The 20,703-nt window shown below is 45.6% G+C and overlaps 1 protein-coding gene across 2 annotated transcripts in view; it reads left to right on the forward strand.

Annotated features, from left to right (window-relative positions):
- Positions 1-15,398: 15,398 nt before the first annotated feature.
- Positions 15,399-20,703, forward strand: part of NBEAL1 (neurobeachin like 1) — a 2,018,929-nt gene continuing 2,013,624 nt past the window's right edge. For both annotated transcript variants that reach the window (XM_069615520.1, XM_069615521.1), the window contains exons 1-2: positions 15,399-15,623; positions 18,707-19,178. In XM_069615520.1, the coding sequence (XP_069471621.1) occupies positions 19,128-19,178 (51 nt within the window). In that variant the 5' untranslated portion in view covers positions 15,399-15,623; positions 18,707-19,127. The remainder of the gene's footprint in view (positions 15,624-18,706; positions 19,179-20,703) is intronic.

Below are 20,703 nucleotides of genomic sequence, written 5' to 3' on the forward strand. Positions count from 1 at the left end.
GGAGTAGATCCAGGTATCAGGTCGATCTGGCAGTCATAAGACCTATGAGGAGGTAGAGAGTTAGCCTGATCCTTCCGGAAAACATCTTGGTATTCTAGGTATTCGGGAGGTAACTGGGGAGTCTCTGAAGAAATTGCTGCCAGTGCAACACCAGGTGGAGGGTGACAAGTAGAGACACATTCTGGAAACTGGACCGTTCTTGCTTGCCAATCGATCAGAGGATTGTGTTTCTCTAACCAAGGTATTCCTAGAATAATCTGAAACTGAGGGGCCTTGATCACATCGAACACGATCTTCTCATGGTGTCCATCTTGACTTACTAGCGTCACTTCTTGAGTGGTATGCGTTACTGGCCCGGAGGCTATCTCCGTACCATCCACCGTAGTAATGACGTCCTTTACAGCCTTGGGACAAAGAGTTAGATTCATCCTCAAAACCATTTCATGATCCACATAATTGCCGATGGCACCGCTGTCGACGTAAGCTTCAATTGCATGTAATCGATCCGGATTATCAGGGCTAATGAGGACCATAGGTATCACGAAATGCGAGGTCACAGAACTGGTTTTCACGCTCGGCAAGAGGACCTCTATTCTTGTCGGGCGAGGTCGTTTCCCTGCTCAGAGTTTGTAACTTTGGTAACTGCAGCTCCTACTGCCTTCTTGGCAGGTTTCACCGGACAGTCTCGAAGAAAGTGCCCTGAGTTTCCGCAATAGAGAAATAATTGCAACTTTTTCTCCTTTCCCGCTCCTTTTGTGTTAGAGGACCTTTCAGACCCCATATTTGCATGGGTTCCCCGGAGTCTACTCCTTTGGAAGGAGTTGGCGGTTTGGAAAATACTCGAGCATCAAACTTGGAACGATCGGCCTTCCTGTTCTGCAGTCTGTGATCTATTTGAACGACTAAGTCTATATAGTCCGAACAATCTTGTGGGGGATTCACTACTTGGGCTAACACATCTTTGAGCTCTCCGCGTAGACCTCTATAAAACAGCGTAATCCTTTTGTCCTCAGGCCAGTGAGTTTCCACTATCAGTCTGTTGAAAGACGCAATATAAGCCAAAAGGTCTTGATTACCTTGTCGCAACGAAAGAAGCTCATTGTCCAAGGCCTGCCCCTGTGAATGTCTTGCGAACAGTTTTTCCATACTGAGCTGAAAAGCTTGAAAATCATGGAGGACCGGATCATCTTGATTTACTAGAGGGATCGACCAGTCTGCCGCATTGCCACTAAGGTACGAAAGCACGAAAGCTACTTTAGCTTGATCAGTTGGAAAGGCTGCTGGCCGGCATAAGAAATGCAACCGGCACTGATTAATAAATACTGCAAACCTCTTTGGGTCACCAGAAAATCGTTCGGGCGGAGCCAGAGGTACATTCCCAGGTAGGTTGATCTGCACTGGATTCATAGAGGATGTAGAAGGAAGATTTCCCCCAGATGCGGGTAACGGGGTCTGTCCGGCTTGTGACTGTAGCAATTGTCTAGCGAGATCATCTGTTCGCTCCTTGGAAATAATCAGTTTCCTTCTTAGAGCGTTTGTTTCCTGACGGGCTGCATGCACTTCTGCCCTTAGTTCCCCAAGTAACTGGGCTAGCTGGTCGGTATCCGAGGTTTCCATAGCGCCTGGACGGGAGTTTTGTGGTAGGCTTTGCGTTCTGTAACGCTCACCTGATTCCCGTAGAGGCGCCGGTCTTGACTGGGCGTATACCGTAGCTTCAAAGGTGATGTGTAACACACGGCTGGCTCTTTGGGCTGGACCTCTGTGCACTGTATGTCTGGCTCGAAGGGTAAGATGTCTGCAGATAGAAAATGTGGGATTAATGAACTGGGTTATTGAATGTCTCTCTCTTCTTCCCTTTCTCTTCTCCTGTAGAACCCCAAAGGTTAACGCTCTCACCTTAGGTAAGTGAACGCCGTGCTCTCCATCTGCCTCGAGGCAGGGTGCTGTAACCAGTTTCTTCACTGGATAAGGGGAGCAGGCCTCTTGACTTCAGAGGACTGCTGTCCGTCGTTTACTGCACGAACGGTAAGTTTCGAGTAATTCTAATGTCTTTAAAGTCTTTAGTAATGATGTCTCTTGTTTTGCAGGGTTCCGGCGATGGCGGATGGCGGGCTGAAGTGAGTTGAAGATGGAGCCCGTGTGATGAATAGAAGCGCCTGGAAGCACGTAAGTAAGCGCTTGTTGCCTGCTTCACGATACGCTCTAACTGTCTTTTTATTTTGCAGGTACAAGTTCGGGGCGGCTGCAGGGTGCCGGAATACCCACTGGGTTAGATGTGGAAAGGAGTAATGGCACGTGAGTATTAAAGTTCCCCAATGTCTTTAAACGCACCTTGTTTTGTCTTTCAGATGCGGGATGCAGCGCCGAAGGCCTCCGGAGCGTGCGAAGAGTTGGTAAGCTTTTGTCTTTCAGATGCTGGAATGCAGTGTGAAGACCTCCGGAGCGCACGAAGAGTAGGTAAGCCTTTGTCTTTCAGATGCCGGAATGCAGCGCGAGGCGTTGGTGACAGCCGATGGACCAGGTAAGTGAAGAGCTGTCACTGAAGACCGTAATGCTAACCTGTTCTTTCTTGTCTTTATAGGTGTTGCTGAAGACTGGATTCAGGATGGTAAGCCTTTTTCCTTAGGCCCAGGATCAGATGCAGAAGACACGATGAGCGTTCTGCTGCTGAGGATGCAGAATAACGCAAAGCAAGATTCATCCATCGGGTGTGGTTTAAATAGCCTCCTGTAGTGCTTAGGTGTCTCCTTCCACAGCCACGCCTAGGTAAGAAAAGAGTTCCTGCTTTCCAGAAGAGTTCCAGTGTTCTGAATCTAGGGAGTGGCTCCTGCCCCACCCAACAGGAAAAGTAGTTCCAAACAGAAGAGGATCAGAGACTCAACTGGCAGGCAAGTAAGCAGCATGGTCTGCTGCAGGTAAGTCCACCCAAGCATTATGAGCCCGGCGCTTCCAGCGCTGGGACTGGGCATATTTATGAGCCTGGTGCCACTGGCGCCAGGACTGGGTCCAAAAGGTCCCAATTGGGACTGGTTGGCACTCGGAACCTGGGTTATGGATCTGCTTCCAAGGGAGTTGGGAAAACCCTGACCTTTTGGAAGCAGAGATCATGACAGTACCCCCCCTCAAGGCCCCTCCCAAACCGGGCTTCTCCGGGGGTTTTGGCTTGTCAGGAAATGTTCGGGGAAATCTTTTGATTAGGCGAGGAGCGTGGACATATTCAGCAGGTTTCCAGGATCTCTCTTGGGGGCCGTAGCCTTTCCAGTCAATTAGGTAGAATAGTTTAGATTTGGAGATCTTGGAGTCCAGAATGCTTTTGACTTCAAACTCGAGTTCTCCATCAACTAGGATAGGTTTTGGAGATTTGGTTAGTCGGGTTTGAGGTTGCACGGGTTTTAATAGAGAGACGTGGAAGACCGGATGTATCTTCATGTGCGGGGGCAAGTCCAACTTGACCGCTACTGGGTTTACTATGGTAGTGATGGAATAGGGACCAAGGTATCTTGGGTTGAATGTGCGTGGCCCTTTTAGAGGTAGATATTTGGTGGATAACCAGACTTGATCCCCTACTTGATATTGAGGGGCTTCCTTCCGATGTTGATCTGCTCCTTTCTTGTATTGTTCTTTAGCCCTTTGAAGGTGAGAAACAGCTTCCTTAAAGGCTTGGGTGATTGTAGAATGCAGGTAGTCTACTGATGGTGTTTCAAGATCTTGGAGGGGATCCAACTCCGAGGTTCGAGGGTGACTGCCGTACAAAAGAAAAAACGGGGTTTTCCCAGTTCCCGAATGGACAGAGTTATTGTAGGCATATTCGGCTATCCAAAGGATGTCTTTCCAGGTTTTTTCAGTTTGTTGCAGCATGCAGCGTAAATACTGTTCCAGAGTTTGATTGGTCCTCTCGGTTTGTCCGTCGGTCTGAGGGTGGTGACTGGTCGATAGTCTCACATCAATTTGAGCCGACTGACAGCAACTTCGCCAAAAATGAGAAATAAATTGACTACCTCGATCCGAAATTAGAACCGAAGGAAAACCGTGCAGTCGGACGATGTTTTCGAGAAATTCTCGGGCCAGAGTTGCTGCTGTTGGCAAGCCTTTGAGCGGAATGAAATGCGCCATCTTGGAGAATAAGTCCACGATTGCTAGAATCGTAATGTATCCGGAGCATGGAGGTAGATCGGTGATGAAGTCCATAGAAAGCGTATGCCAAGGGCAAGGTGGGATGTCAATAGGGCGTAAGAGGCCTGCTGGTCTTTCCTTTTGACTCTTGTTTTGGGCGCATACTCCACAGGACATTATAAAGTCTCTGATATCTTTTTTCCAAGACGGCCACCAGAAGTAGCGCTTGATCTTTTCTGAGGTCTTGGCCATACCGGGATGTCCTTCCATTAAAGAATCGTGATAACAAGAGATTACTTTTTTCTGTAAATCTGTGCTGGGTAGGTATAATCGTTCTTGGAAATACAATAAGTTGTCCTTTACTGCAAAGTCCTTTCCCTGCAGATGCCAATTCTGTATGTCTGCTGGAGTTACAAGTTGCCTGGCTTTATCCTTAACTTCCTCTATGGATTCTGTGGCGATTACACCCAGAATTCTTTGTTCGGGAATGATTGGTACAAGTTTAGGGTTGATCAAGTGTTCTTCCACTCCCATCCGAGAAAGGGCATCAGCTTTACCGTTTTTTGTACCAGGTCGATAGGTAATTATGAAGTCAAACTTGGCAAAGAATAATGCCCAACGGAGTTGTCTAGAGGATTGGGCTTTTGCGGTTTTCAAATATTGCAGGTTTCGGTGATCCGTAATCACAGTAACGGTGTGTCGGGCCCCCAGCAGATAATGCCGCCAAGCCTTAAAGGCAGACTTGATAGCCAGAAGTTCCTTGTCAGTAATCGTGTAATTGATTTCAGGAGGCGAGAATTTGCGGGACCAAAATGCCACGGGATGCAACTGATTGGTTACCGGGTCCTTTTGTGATAGAACTGCCCCCATGGCAAGGCTTGAAGCATCAGTTTCCACGATGTAGGGGAGTTCGGGGCGAGGGTGTTTTAAGATTGGTGCAGAGATAAATTTAGTCTTCAAATCCTGGAAAGCTTGTTCCGCCTCGGTAGACCATTCAAAACGTTTGTTTTTCTTTAACAAGGCAGTGATGGGCTGGACTATTCGAGAGAATTCGGGGATAAACCTGCGGTAAAAGTTAGCGAAGCCTAACATGCTTTGCACACCTTTTACGGAGGATGGTGATGGCCATTTGAGAACTGCATCGACCTTCTTTGAATCCATACGCACTCCGCCAGATGATAATATGAATCCCAAGAATTCAACTTCAGTCACGTTGAAAACACATTTTTCCAACTTAGCGAAAAGTTTGTGTTGACGCAATCTTTCGAGGACCATTTTCACATGTTTCCGATGTTCAGATTCCGATGAAGAATAAACGAGGATGTCGTCAATGTAAACAACAACACACACATCTATGAGCTCTCTGAGGACATTGTTCATAAAATATTGAAAGGCGGCCGGGGCATTACAAAGTCCGAAGGGCATGACCTGATATTCAAATAGCCCATACTTGGTGCGGAAGGCCGTCTTCCATTCATCGCCCTCTTTTACTCGTACCAAGTGGTAAGCTCCTCTAAGATCCAGCTTTGTATATATGCATGCTTTTCTGACTTGGCCCAGGAGTTCAGGGATCAAAGGTAACGGATATCTATTCTTAACGGTGATCTGGTTCAGGGAGCGATAATCTATACAAGTTCTAAGGTCTCCTTCCTTTTTTGGAACGAAGAACAAAGCTGAAGAAGCAGGGGACTTGGAAGGACGAATAAACCCATTTGCCAGGTATTGATCCAAGTATTGTCGAAGGTGAAGGTTCTCAGCGTCGGTGAGGGCATAAATTCTACTACAAGGAGGAGTAGATCCAGGTATCAGGTCGATCTGGCAGTCATAAGACCTATGAGGAGGTAGAGAGTTAGCCTGATCCTTCCGGAAAACATCTTGGTATTCTAGGTATTCGGGAGGTAACTGGGGAGTCTCTGAAGAAATTGCTGCCAGTGCAACACCAGGTGGAGGGTGACAAGTAGAGACACATTCTGGAAACTGGACCGTTCTTGCTCGCCAATCGATCAGAGGATTGTGTTTCTCTAACCAAGGTATTCCTAGAATAATCTGAAACTGAGGGGCCTTGATCACATCGAACACGATCTTCTCATGGTGTCCATCTTGACTTACTAGCGTCACTTCTTGAGTGGTATGCGTTACTGGCCCGGAGGCTATCTCCGTACCATCCACCGTAGTAATGACGTCCTTTACAGCCTTGGGACAAAGAGTTAGATTCATCCTCAAAACCATTTCATGATCCACATAATTGCCGATGGCACCGCTGTCGACGTAAGCTTCAATTGCATGTAATCGATCCGGATTATCAGGGCTAATGAGGACCATAGGTATCACGAAATGCGAGGTCACGGAACTGGTTTTCACGCTCGGCAAGAGGACCTCTATTCTTGTCGGGCGAGGTCGCTTCCCTGCTCAGAGTTTGTAACTTTGGTAACTGCAGCTCCTACTGCCTTCTTGGCAGGTTTCACCGGACAGTCTCGAAGAAAGTGCCCTGAGTTTCCGCAATAGAGAAATAATTGCAACTTTTTCTCCTTTCCCGCTCCTTTTGTGTTAGAGGACCTTTCAGACCCCCTATTTGCATGGGTTCCCCGGAGTCTACTCCTTTGGAAGGAGTTGGCGGTTTGGAAAATACTCGAGCATCAAACTTGGAACGATCGGCCTTCCTGTTCTGCAGTCTGTGATCTATTTGAACGACTAAGTCTATATAGTCCGAACAATCTTGTGGGGGATTCACTACTTGGGCTAACACATCTTTGAGCTCTCCGCGTAGACCTCTATAAAAAAGCGTAATCCTTTTGTCCTCAGGCCAGTGAGTTTCCACTATCAGTCTGTTGAAAGACGCAATATAAGCCAAAAGGTCTTGATTACCTTGTCGCAACGAAAGAAGCTCATTGTCCAAGGCCTGCCCCTGTGAATGTCTTGCGAACAGTTTTTCCATACTGAGCTGAAAAGCTTGAAAATCATGGAGGACCGGATCATCTTGATTTACTAGAGGGATCGACCAGTCTGCCGCATTGCCACTAAGGTACGAAAGCACGAAAGCTACTTTAGCTTGATCAGTTGGAAAGGCTGCTGGCCGGCATAAGAAATGCAACCGGCACTGATTAATAAATACTGCAAACCTCTTTGGGTCACCAGAAAATCGTTCGGGCGGAGCCAGAGGTACATTCTCAGGTAGGTTGATCTGCACTGGATTCGTAGAGGATGTAGAAGGAAGATTTCCCCCAGATGCGGGTAACGGGGTCTGTCCGGCTTGTGACTGTAGCAATTGTCTAGCGAGATCATCTGTTCGCTCCTTGGAAATAATCAGTTTCCTTCTTAGAGCGTTCGTTTCCTGACGGGCTGCATGCACTTCTGCCCTTAGTTCCCCAAGTAACTGGGCTAGCTGGTCGGTATCCGAGGTTTCCATAGCGCCTGGACGGGAGTTTTGTGGTAGGCTTTGCGTTCTGTAACGCTCACCTGATTCCCGTAGAGGCGCCGGTCTTGACTGGGCGTATACCGTAGCTTCAAAGGTGATGTGTAACACACGGCTGGCTCTTTGGGCTGGACCTCTGTGCACTGTATGTCTGGCTCGAAGGGTAAGATGTCTGCAGATAGAAAATGTGGGATTAATGAACTGGGTTATTGAATGTCTCTCTCTTCTTCCCTTTCTCTTCTCCTGTAGAACCCCAAAGGTTAACGCTCTCACCTTAGGTAAGTGAGCGCCGTGCTCTCCATCTGCCTCGAGGCAGGGTGCTGTAACCAGTTTCTTCACTGGATAAGGGGAGCAGGCCTCTTGACTTCAGAGGACTGCTGTCCGTCGTTTACTGCACGAACGGTAAGTTTCGAGTAATTCTAATGTCTTTAAAGTCTTTAGTAATGATGTCTCTTGTTTTGGAGGGTTCCGGCGATGGCGGATGGCGGGCTGAAGTGAGTTGAAGATGGAGCCCGTGTGATGAATAGAAGCGCCTGGAAGCACGTAAGTAAGCGCTTGTTGCCTGCTTCACGATACGCTCTAACTGTCTTTTTATTTTGCAGGTACAAGTTCGGGGCGGCTGCAGGGTGCCGGAATACCCACTGGGTTAGATGTGGAAAGGAGTAATGGCACGTGAGTATTAAAGTTCCCCAATGTCTTTAAACGCACCTTGTTTTGTCTTTCAGATGCGGGATGCAGCGCCGAAGGCCTCCGGAGCGTGCGAAGAGTTGGTAAGCTTTTGTCTTTCAGATGCTGGAATGCAGTGTGAAGACCTCCGGAGCGCACGAAGAGTAGGTAAGCCTTTGTCTTTCAGATGCCGGAATGCAGCGCGAGGCGTTGGTGACAGCCGATGGACCAGGTAAGTGAAGAGCTGTCACTGAAGACCGTAATGCTAACCTGTTCTTTCTTGTCTTTATAGGTGTTGCTGAAGACTGGATTCAGGATGGTAAGCCTTTTTCCTTAGGCCCAGGATCAGATGCAGAAGACACGATGAGCGTTCTGCTGCTGAGGATGCAGAATAACGCAAAGCAAGATTCATCCATCGGGTGTGGTTTAAATAGCCTCCTGTAGTGCTTAGGTGTCTCCTTCCACAGCCACGCCTAGGTAAGAAAAGAGTTCCTGCTTTCCAGAAGAGTTCCAGTGTTCTGAATCTAGGGAGTGGCTCCTGCCCCACCCAACAGGAAAAGTAGTTCCAAACAGAAGAGGATCAGAGACTCAACTGGCAGGCAAGTAAGCAGCATGGTCTGCTGCAGGTAAGTCCACCCAAGCATTATGAGCCCGGCGCTTCCAGCGCTGGGACTGGGCATATTTATGAGCCTGGTGCCACTGGCGCCAGGACTGGGTCCAAAAGGTCCCAATTGGGACTGGTTGGCACTCGGAACCTGGGTTATGGATCTGCTTCCAAGGGAGTTGGGAAAACCCTGACCTTTTGGAAGCAGAGATCATGACACTCAGGTTCAACTTGGACCCTTCCTCTCCTCTATCTCTATCTCTACCTGTGGTGTTCCCCAGGGGTCTAACCTCTCTCCCTGGCTGTTCAACCAATACCTGGCACTTCTTGTCCACCGCATTGCTGCACTCTGCCCCAACTTCCACTGTTATGCGGATGACACTCAGCTCATTTTCATGCTAGCTTCAGCCACCTCTTCTCCCTATCTCATCTCTGTCTGTCCGCCATCCAGGATTAGTGTGCCACCAATGATCTCTGCCTTAATGCTAGTAAGACTGAGATTCTCCTCATCGGCACACCCACTCCCTCCTTTCCTGTCACTCTCTGGCCGGCCTCTCTTGGCCCTCTTCCTGCTCCCACCTGTGAGGCTAGAAACCTCAGGGTTATCTTCGACTCCACACTCTCCTTCTCTCCTCACATCTCTGACGTCTCTAAGAAGTCACACTACCAGCTGCACCTCCTCAGAGGTATTCTTCCTTTCCTCTCCTTCCCCCAGAAGCTCACTGTCTCCAGAGCTCTGGTTTCCTCTAGGCTGGACTATTGCAACAGCCTCTTTCTAAATCTGCCTGCTTCTACTCTCCACCCTCTGCAACTCATCCAGAACAGGACTGTGAGACTTGTCCTTGGCCTCAAGCCCAGGGATCATATCTCTCCAGGACTGAAAGCTCTGCACTGGGTCCCAGTGGCTGTGAGGATTAAGTTCAAAACCCTCTGCATTGTCCACAAGGCCTTCTGGGGCCTCAATACCTTCAACTCCCTCTTCCTAAATATCTTCCTTCTCAAGCTCTTCGCTCATCCACCTCCAACTCCCTCAGGGTCAGTCGCTTCTCCAAGCAACGAGTTGGTGGTAGATCTCTTTCTTCGGCTGGGGCCTCCCTCTGGAACAGCCTCCCTGCCTCCCTGAAACTTGAGGAGAATCATCGCCGGTTCCGGAAGCACCTCAAAACCTTTCTCTTTGCTTCTGCTTTTTCTCCTCCTCTCCCCTGTTGACTTTCCTGGCTGAAACTGCACTGGTCACCTGGCCATTCTCTGATCTCTGGCCCAGGTCCCCTCCCCTGCCAGTCTCACACCTGCACTGCCTTCCTGGCAACCACCGCACTTGGGGACTGTTTTCTGTATCCCTATAATCCCACTACCAGCACTTGATACCTAATGTCGGCACTTACCCTTGCACTTGCCACCAGCTGGCTGTACTTTTACGTATTGTTTATTTATTCTATTACCCCATGTACTGCACTGTCCCCTCCACCCCCGCACTTTCCCCCTTCCCATGCACTTGCGCGATCTGAATGACACATGGCCTAGTAGGATTGTTGTCTCTGTCTTCCCTCTGTTCCCCCTCCCTTGCCTCGTTGTGCTTTACACACTTGTGTATAGGCGTGTTATGAATGCCATATCATATCATATCCATAGACTCTTTTTTGTATTTAGCGTAAGGATTGGCAATAGGTTTTTCTTAATATAGGCCCTTTTTATTTGAACAGACACCAAGAGGACTGACTTGTTATTATTTGATGGTCGTAGCTTGCTCCCATCTTAGATTTAGATTAGGCGTTTAACTTTCCTACACAGTTTAATAAACACCCTTGAACTGTGATCACTTGTGTCTGTCTTTACTGTTATCACCATGAGTTCCTTACAACTGGGAATGGCAGAAGGAGCCGTCCATGGAAGGTGACCATTGGAACCATGCCTATGTTGTAGGATTTTAATTTCTTCCAGCTGAGCTATGTTCAAGTTTTATGTTCTGTTGTGCCGGTACTTATAATGTTGGTATAGAAGTGTAGTCATGTGATGCCTGTGGATTTTTTACTTCTGTGATGTGCTTGAGTTTTGGAAGTCGTGCCCTCCATTTGGTGAGATTTATTGTGCTTTTAGTTTGGTGTTGCTGAGATTTATAGTGCACTGATTTTCCCCCTTCTGCTGAGGGGGTGCTTGGTGGTTTATACCTCCCTCTGCCTCTTCTATGCTATGGACCGATTTTAGCTGTGCCTTAACATTTCCTCTTGAAGGTTGAACTTTATATTTTGGAAGTTAGATAGGTGAGGCACTTCCTACGTTTATGCTGTAACATTTTCTTTTACAGGTTGGAACTTATGTTTAAAGTGAGTTAGGACATGGACTGCTTAAGTTAGTAGTGGTTTGTGCAAGCCATGATAAATATGTTGTAAAGTTTTCTTCTTTCAGGTTGGACTGTGCACTTTTAAATCAGTTTAAACTTAGTCAGGACATGGACTTCCTAATTTAGTATGACAACGTGCAATTTATGATCCATGTTTTGTTAACTCTTTCAGTTCACAGTGTGGATTTTTACTGAAGAACATTTAATTAGAAATTGAACTTCAGATGCATAGTTGCAATGCTCATGTAAAAGAGTAAGAGAGAATTATCCTCATGTATTTAGTGAACTGTGAAGTGTTTTGAGTAATTTGTTATGCATTGTTGGTGCGAGTGTCATGATGAGGTGTGTGTGTGCTTGGATCCCTGAATTGGAGTTGTTGAAGTTGTTGAATGTGGCCTTTCGGCACAGGCCTTTTGTGGGGGTGGTCAGCACCCGGAGTACTTGGTGTGCTCTTTTAGAAGGGGTGTCGGTTAACCGGGTGTAATGCATTTAAAAATGTAATATCTTTGACTAAAATACGGAGTCTATGTGAGTGAAAACTTCATTTCTGAATATCGTCTGCATTTTCTGAAACACTGGAAAGATAGCTTGTTTATGCCTAGGCCAGTTTCGTCTTGGCCAAGTATTGTTTTGAATTACCGTTTGATAACGCTGCAAGAGCTCAAAGGGATCCCATGAGAAATAGAGGATGTTTACTTGCCACAGCATTCCACAGGGTTCATCGGTCGGGTCTCTGTCGAGTGCTAGCAACAGGTGACCTTTCTGGAAAAGTACAGGTCTGTAGTTGTGTAAGCTAGATTGGTGGGTGTCAGACAAGGCATGCAAAGAGAGATATCTTGGCTTTTGCGGGGCAGAGAGAAGGTAGACGTATCTTGTCTGGTCCGCTCCTGTTGTGCTGTCTCTCTGTGTCAAGCTTGGTTTGAGAAGCTGCCCAGTGAAGATCTTGGCAGGGATGAAGTGGTGTAAACCTATGCCAATGGTGATGTAACCTTTTTTCTAATTCTACATTTTATTTTGTAATGTTTATTTGAGTTAATAAACGGCCATACAAGTGCCAGTTTCAGTCACTAAGAGTGAGTGAATTCTTGCGTTCCAACAGTACATTGCCTTCCTATTCAGTGTGTTGGGTAAAATAATAAGATATATAGATATCCGTGCACTTGTATTTGGGAGAGCAAAACACTGGGTTACTTGGAGTACCCTGCCGTGTTGGAAATGGTGCACATGTTATGGTGGGCAGACAGTGAGTTGCAAGTGGAATGGTTTACATTGTATTTGGGGGATGGGTTTGTTTTGGTATGAGTGTGTGGTATATTGTGTTTTGGGATATTTGCTCTCCGTGCCCTCTGGTGTACCCTGGTATGTTGTAGTGGAGAGGTATTTGGGAGGTCAGTTCTCTGTGCCAGCAGGGACACACCTTGCATGCTAGTACGGCATGGTTTACCTCAGTTATGTGTTTGGGGCTGGAAGCCTGAAGTTGCTTGAAGGTTTGGTTGTATTATCCTTTGTGCAGTGGTTGGTGCATATCCAATTCAAGGTTTTGTGTGGGTGCGTTGTTGGAAAGTTTTGCTTGGGATGTTGAGGGATGTACATGTGTTGGGTTTGCATGTTTATGCATGTCCCTTGCTGCTTGGATTTGTCTTGTGTTGTTTAGGGGGGAAGATATGTTGTGTCTTGTCCTTCCCTGCACCCTGCCCTGTATGCACAGAATGCTGTGAGTGACTGACATGGAATGCTGTGTTCTGAATGGTTCTGTGAATGTCAGTTGAGAAGATAGGTCAACTGAGAGAGGATGCCAGTGGATGTCTGTCCTAGTAACTTACCTGAAGTGTCCTAAATGCAGTGCTTTAAGTGGGCTGGGGCTAGCCAGGACTGGGCTCTGACAGGCTGCAAAAAGTGGGGCTGAGCCAGGGCCCTGCGAGAGACCCCCCCTGGTCCTACCACACCACGGCAGGACACATTATCCCGCCACGACCGGAGGCACGACGGGAGATGCACCCACCCCACCATTAAGTCAGGCAAGCTGACAGAAGTGTCAGCCACTGTAAATTGAGGAGCAGGGACGTCATTAGGGGGTTGGCAGAGGTGGCAACTGCGACCCCTGAGGTTTCCCTTGCTACCCCTGTGGTCTCCATTGCTACTCATAAAATAAAAAATGTAAATGTCAACTACGTTTTTCTTTTCTTTTTTTTTACATTGAAGCTCCTGGGCTCTGCCCAGAGCCATGTGGCTCTTTGTTGCTGGACTTTCCGGAATTTATGTTGAGGCCTCTTAAAAAAACAGGGGGTTCCACAAGTGTAACACTTTAAGCGGTGACCCTAAATAAAAAAGAATAGGAATAACACATAATTTGTCTTTCTGGAATTCTAGACAATAATTGCAAGACTCATTAAAGAAGGGTCATGTTCTATCGCTTTCCATGATGTCATTTTGGGGTGGGATCAAAAGATATCACTTAGTGTGATGTCATCAGAGGTCGAGGGTCATGTGATGTCACTTCCGTAATCCTAGGCATTTTGGTGAAAGGACGCTACTGTTGAGCTCCCCAGGTCAGTGAGGCATCTTTAACCCTCAGTGAACCTGGGGACTCCGTGACATTTTTCTAGGTTTATAAACTATGGCTTGAAAAGCACACAATTCAAGCCATCTTTCATAAAGCTTTGGTGACTGACAAAGAAACCTCTGGCTTTGTTCTTTCTAAAAAATGGATTGAATTGTGTACTTTTTCAAGCAATCTTTCATAGAAATGTGTTACATAGTAAGGTACGCACAAAAATATATAAATGTGATATATGTGTGTGCGTACCTTACTACGGTTTGTGTACTTTTCAAGCCATCTTGGAGTACACAAACCATAGTAAGGCATGCAAACAAATATATAAATGTAAGCATTTTTATATTTGTGTGCATACCTTACTATGGTTTGTGTACTTTGCAAGTCATCTTTTATAAATATGGAAATGTAACATAGTAAGGTATGCATACAAATATATAAATGCTTACATACATTTATATATTTGTTTGTGTACCTTACTATGGTTTGTGTACTTTTCAGGCCACACTCATCATGCAAGCCATGTCCCCAAATGAGCCCCTCCCCCCCATCCCTCCTCAATGTCTTACCTCTCTTAAAGCCCTTCCTAAATGTATTCCTGTTCCCGTAACTGGCACTCAATAAAGATATTTCCTGTTCTTACATTGGTGTCAGTGTTATGCTTGGCCAGGAACCCATTTTATCAGTACCCTTGCGATAAAACTTCAACACCTATAGTTAATCACCAACTGCCCACTTTTGTAAACTCATGACTTGTCAGGATCTCATGTTTATTTAACGGTCTGTCCCTCCCTCTTATATATAGTCAAGTGCTTCACATTGCCTGCACAAAAGCCAAAATTGACGTCTTGGCCACTGCTTGTTTTGTGGTATTTCAGCAGCCACTCCGCTGGGAAGTGGGTTGGCGGTGATTTCTTAGGTGCTACAGCTACAGCGTTGCGCCAATTGCTGCCTCACTTTGCGCTGTCATTTGTACAGAACGAGACAGCTTAATTTATTTTCTGGAACTACAGGCCAACTCTCACATTGGAAGCGCATGTAAAATAAAGTGGGACCTTTATGAGCATGACATCAGAAGGAGCTGTCACTTTACGTCCAATCAGTAAAAGCAGCACAAACCCAAAGAAAGTCATTCAGAAAGAGGCTTGAAACGCAAGCTAATCTTTCCTATCAGTGAAAAAAGTCGTCAGCTGTTGGACTGTAAACATAATAAAAGGACGACATGCACAATTATGAGCCTGCTGGCATCCTTTCACAGTGTAGCCGCCATCTTTAAACAAAACGATCCTCCTATGATGTAGTTAGTTTACAGGAGGTGAAACGGAGACTTTTTTTTAGCACTTTAAATGTGCTTGTTACGATTTCACATGCGCATAATGCCCTTAATGAAACAGTGAAACATAATTTGGAAAACATGTAAACAAAATAAATACCGTGAAAAAACAATATCTCTAGATTTGGGGAACATGATGTATTTTCGTTGTTTTTAACCCGAATGCCCCGATTAGATCCTACCACAATGTTTATAATGGGGGATCACTCAAGCGCAACGTTCTTGTCTTCGAAGTAGAATGTTGTCAAGCGTCAAGAGATCGAGGCCCGTTCTGGACAACCTTTCATTCACTCTCACACATGTCGATAAGGTAAATGCCCCACTGTAGTATATGTTAAGTATTGATTGCAAGATGGGGCTCTCCGTCTAAGCTTACGGTCCTGGGCTGTGGATAGGGAGTGGACACTAAGCGTGCCTTGGAATGCAGGAGGGGCGGTGGAGGGTAGCGCGTGCACTGCGCTCGCCTCTCCCAAGCCAGCCGGTGCCAGGTTACGCGCGTGCGTGTGCCCTGCTGTCTGCCCAGCCCAATCGCAGAGCAAGCAACAGCAGGACGACCCGCAGACTTGAGCCTACATCATAGCCTGCCAGCTTCAGGGAGGGGTGAGTACGGTACGCGAGGGGAGTGCAGAGTGGTGGAGTGAGGAGCAATTAGTAATTAGCCCACCTACCCAGGGCGCAGGTTGTCAGCTGCAGCCTCTAGCCCGAGAGTGTCAGAAAGTCGGGCTGACCGCCCCCGTTTCATGCCCAGCTCAAGCACGCATCCCATCAATGCTGCCCAAGAGCTATGCCCACTTCCCACGCCGCTTTCCCAACTCACCAACACATTGCCCTCTGATGTCTACAGAGTTGATAAACGCAAAAGTTTGTACAAGTCAACAACACGTTTTCATTTTGAAACCTGACATAAGGAGACTTGCAATGGCAGATGCATAATTAAGTCTAGTGTTCAAATCAATATACTATTTCAGGGAATGCTGAAATAAGCGTCCTTTTATGTAATGTTATTGTGCTTCGGACGTCTCGTACTTGAGGTTAGTTTAAGGATGAAAGTATGTATGTTCACTTGGTTGCTACTGCACGAAAGTAGCCATTCATAGAGTGGTTATCATAATATTGTCTTTGAATTTCATCAGCATGAACACACGTTATTAACATACACATTCTTAAACAAATGCCTGAAGGTGTGACGAAGCCATGAAATAATACAGCGGGGAGGGGGGCGGAGCCTTAGAGTTACAGTTCCCATATTTCAGACTGCCAGTACCCAAGAAGCAGTGATCTTCAAACTGTGGGTCTGTACCCTCTAGTGAGCACGCAGGGGGTGTTAGGACCTTCAAGAAAGGCGGATTGGCGCTGCCTTAACGGGAACGTGTTTGCAGTTTTAAACGTCTGCAGAATCTGACGTAGCGAACAAACAATGTTATTCTCCAAGTCCCCTCACCTCGAGAATACAAGTTTGGAGAACACTGGTCTAGTGGATCAGAGACGCTATTTCATCAATACTAGTTGTGATTTAAAGGGTCACTTTGTATTGGTACCCGGTTGGAGTTTTGCCCTGGATTCAGTACTTTTATAGGTCTTTGCAACCATTAGAAAATACTGGCTCGGTTTCTGGTGTACCCCTGTCAGATGTGCCAAGACAGCCTCTGTCAAACAGTTGTTGGACGCGTGACTAGGGTGGCATCTCGGCATACCAACGAGAGGCACATGCCACACATTCAGCTCCCAGCGACTTCCTGATAGCCTGGTGAATTATATGCGCTCTGTTCCAGCAACGTCAATAAATCTGCTTTTCAAGCCGTGAGTTGAGTATGTTGCGTGGCCTTTTTACAGTATGTCAACACCCTCAATTGCTGTAGTTCGTGGGGGGGTGGGGGGAGGTTTCTCCAGAAAAAATTGAAATAGCCAACATTACAAAGCAGTGCTTATAATGGTTTGAAACGTATTTTCATGTATATTTCATTTTAGGATCCTCCATCCATTAATATGTACTCTTTTAGTGTTTCCGACAACCACAGTACATGTCCTGCCATGTTATGTTATTGTGTTTTTATACCGCTCACCGCAGTCAATTTCATAGCCATCCTCCATGCTTTGAGAGGCCGATCAATTATTTGAAACAAAAAGTGCAAATCCTTTTGCCCCAGTATAGGAATTTGATAATAGGATGAAAGTGGTCGTCTTCCGCCGACAATTCCCTCTGCGATGAAGGAGGCACCATAACCATTAAGTCATGTTGCGTTAATGAGCGGACATCCAAGGTTCCACAGCAGATTTTACAGTGTATTGTGCATTTTGCTTTACATTATTTAGCACATCTTAAGAAAAACGTTAAAGCAGGACTTGTTGGACATTTTGAAGCAATAGGGCAAGGACCTTAAGTCTGTATTAAATACCAATAATAACATATATGATAAAGCCCCATACTTGGTTCAACATATCGTTTTAACAATACATTTTTAGGTTTTGTTTTGACTGAATGATCCATGATATGATCTGACATTTAATATGAACCTGGGCCAAATCTTCTGGAATCCATACATCACATCATCTTTTGTAACTATTCTAGACCATCAACTCGTATGTTTCCCCCTGTTTGAGAGTCTCCATATATGCCTGAGCACCATAGACTGTAAAATACAAGGCCCCTATTTGCATAAAGGTCTTAGCTTTGTTGCATGCTGCACCAATGCTTATGGCCAGAGTTGTCAACTCCTCCTCTTTGGTTGTGCGTCTTGGGTTAGGTCTAGGAAGAGGGGCACATGATGACCCGCTCAGTGTGTCTCGTTTGTGTAACTGGGACTTTCAGAAGTGAGAGAGTCTGGTATCAAAGAGGCTCTACATTTGTGATGATGTAGTAGTTGCTTTCCCATTAAACTCTACTATCCCCATAGGGGTTATTAGAGTTCAGTATTTAGTTATTCAAATGATAGAAATTCAGATATGCTTCTTAGTGTCTTACCATTGTACAGAACATGGATATTTAAATGGGTTGATATTAACTGATGCAGCCATAGCCCCAAATAACAAATTAATTTTGAAGATGGAAACCCTGTTTTAAACATCAATGTTTGAAAAATGCTTATGAGATTTCAGCTCATTCAAATATTCAACCAGTGTTATCGTGCCAATTTCATATGAAGAGTTTTTACAATATGAAGTATGTTCAAGAGCACCTCTGTTTTGACTTTTTACTGTCCATCATGCTTTTTATGCATCCTTGGGCAGTGCTCAGCTGTGTCGCACCCTTTGCCTGCTGAACCTCTAATTTGGGTAGTAGCGTGGTTAAGTTTTTCAACAAGCACTCTCTTTTTAGGTTGTAGACGTAGACTCCTGTCATGGATTTCCATTATGTTGACCCAGCGTCTCTGTATTGTTGGACTGCCATAGAACGGCGGCATCCAAATGCTTGCATTCAAGTTAACAAAACAGTGGTTTAGTTAGAATTATGAAATACTGTACCCCCCTCAGTCCCCTGTACCTTTCATTAAAGGGAGGTGCCTGGGAGACAACACGTGATTATACATGTTTTGTTTCTTCTCCCTTCTTTATTAATGGTATAACTCCTCAGTGTAAAGGGACTGGCTCAGCCCAATATACAGCTAAATGAGTGTTGTGTTATTTTTCTAATTCGTAATTATGCTAATTGTAATTCTAATTGTATTGTTACTTGTGTTTCCTAGTTGAATCATCTATGTAAATCCAGGGATTTGCACCGTACCTGCGACTGTTTCTCGCTTTGGAAAGAACTGTTTTTGGACTTGCCTGGAGAACAGACAAATAATAAGCCAGAGATGTGGGCCGATTTGGGATCTTTATAAAAAGAAGTTCATGAGCGTGTCCTGGTTGAAAACCGAAATGCCTTTCCTTCTTACTCCATCGTAAATGTTGATGTCCTTCCATAAAGTCTCTGTCTGCCCAGGGACATTTCAGCTCCACCCTGAATAGTTCTTTTGGGCCAGGGTTGTGTATGAAGAGCTGGTGGCCAGTTCATGTTTTGGTTTTTGAGTGTTCAACCTAAAACGAGGCAAGATACCTAATGACGACATCATGAAGACCCTGGGATCTTAAAATACTGTGTGGGAAAAGGGGAGCGGTGGAGGGATGGCTTCAAGTGAGAGGCTATACGAGCTCTGGATGCTTTATTGTGTCAAGGTTAGTGCTTGTTCTTGTATCCTGGAGGGTTGTTTGGAATATCAAGTTGAAAATGGTTACAGTAATTTTGTTTTTGGGCGTGTGAAGAGAGATCAAATGTGCTAACTTAATGATGTTTGTGCACTGTGTTGGCCATTTTCTAATGTATGTGCGAATTGAACAGTTTTGTATCTTTGATTAATGGGAGTCAACGTTTAACAAAGGTCTTTGAAACTTTTGAGTGCGGACATGCAAGCCCATCCATAACAATGCATTCAGAAGTAGTGGGTAGACTGCGTTTTGACTTAAATTGACATCTGCATGTATGTTTTCTGTTCCAATATAGTCTGCTCGCAATCCCAACATGAACTTTGCGTTACAGTGGTGTCTGTATTGCTTTCTAGTATTGATTTTATAAAAATGAAACGTAATTCTGATGGATGTTAACATTTTTTAGAGTGATACATTTTGATGTATGGTTTGCGTTTGAGGCACTAAACTCCTCATTCAAAATGTATTGAAAAACAAGGGAAGTCCTGACCAATATCGATAGTGTATTTTTCACACAGTGCACATTGTGACCATGAAATACAAGCGAGGGTGAAGGTGGGAAACACTAGTATAATAACTCTTGTTAGGTTTGTATTTATTTAGTAGCAAAATGCCATTTGGTTTGGCTATTAGGTGTTGGTAAGGTGCCGCATATAGTCAGAAACGACTGTACGGGAGAACAGCTCAGAAGGAGAGGGACACAAAGTTTGTGGGTGTTAGTTATTTACCCACCCATTGACTGCCCTTAGCCATGATAATCCCTATGGCCATTCCCACCTGCTTCCTGCCCCTCTCAGCCTAAAACTAATCCTCCTGGGGTCTCTTTGAGCTAGTGCTATCAAGTAGTAACACCACACTTTGTGCTCAAAGTGTCTGCAAGCGTTATTTCAAAGCAGTCTTCTGAGAGTGAATTGCCCATTGTAGCTGTAAATGTTCTACTGGCGTGATAGAAATGCCTTCACCAAGCGTGTCTTCAGCCGCGTGATTTGTATGCGGCATGGATGTCCTTCAATTAAGTCCTCTTATAAATAGGCATTGACAAAGCAAATCGTTTTGCCTTGTGTATAGGTATTAGGCATTTTGCGAGCACTGCAATTCTTTGGCCAAGTATTGGCACACTTTTACAGCTGCTACCAATAACACACAGTTGCATCAGTGCCTGTCAAATGCCTATTCCATGTTTACACAAAAGCCCAAACTGTTGGCATTACCAATGCTTGTTTCTGTGAGAAATGACATACAAAGGATACTAAAGACGGCAGCGCCTGGGTGGGGTTCATTAACAGGATAGGTGGTTGTATAGATGAAGTAATTCAGGTGGTGAAAGGTTAAGGAACGTAGGCTTGTGACAATGACTAGGGGGCACTTCATAAGTACGATAGAAGGGGCCAATAATTACATGGGTACAATTCATATATTTAAATTTGCTTGTGACGTTGCTTAGAAAGGATGGCCTGGCGATCAGTCGAGGAGAGGTGTCATGGGGGTTGGAGTA

Source organism: Ambystoma mexicanum, chromosome 9 (genome assembly GCF_040938575.1).
Source record: "Ambystoma mexicanum isolate Mex_15411 chromosome 9, UKY_AmexF1_1, whole genome shotgun sequence".
Lineage (NCBI taxonomy): Eukaryota > Metazoa > Chordata > Amphibia > Caudata > Ambystomatidae > Ambystoma > Ambystoma mexicanum.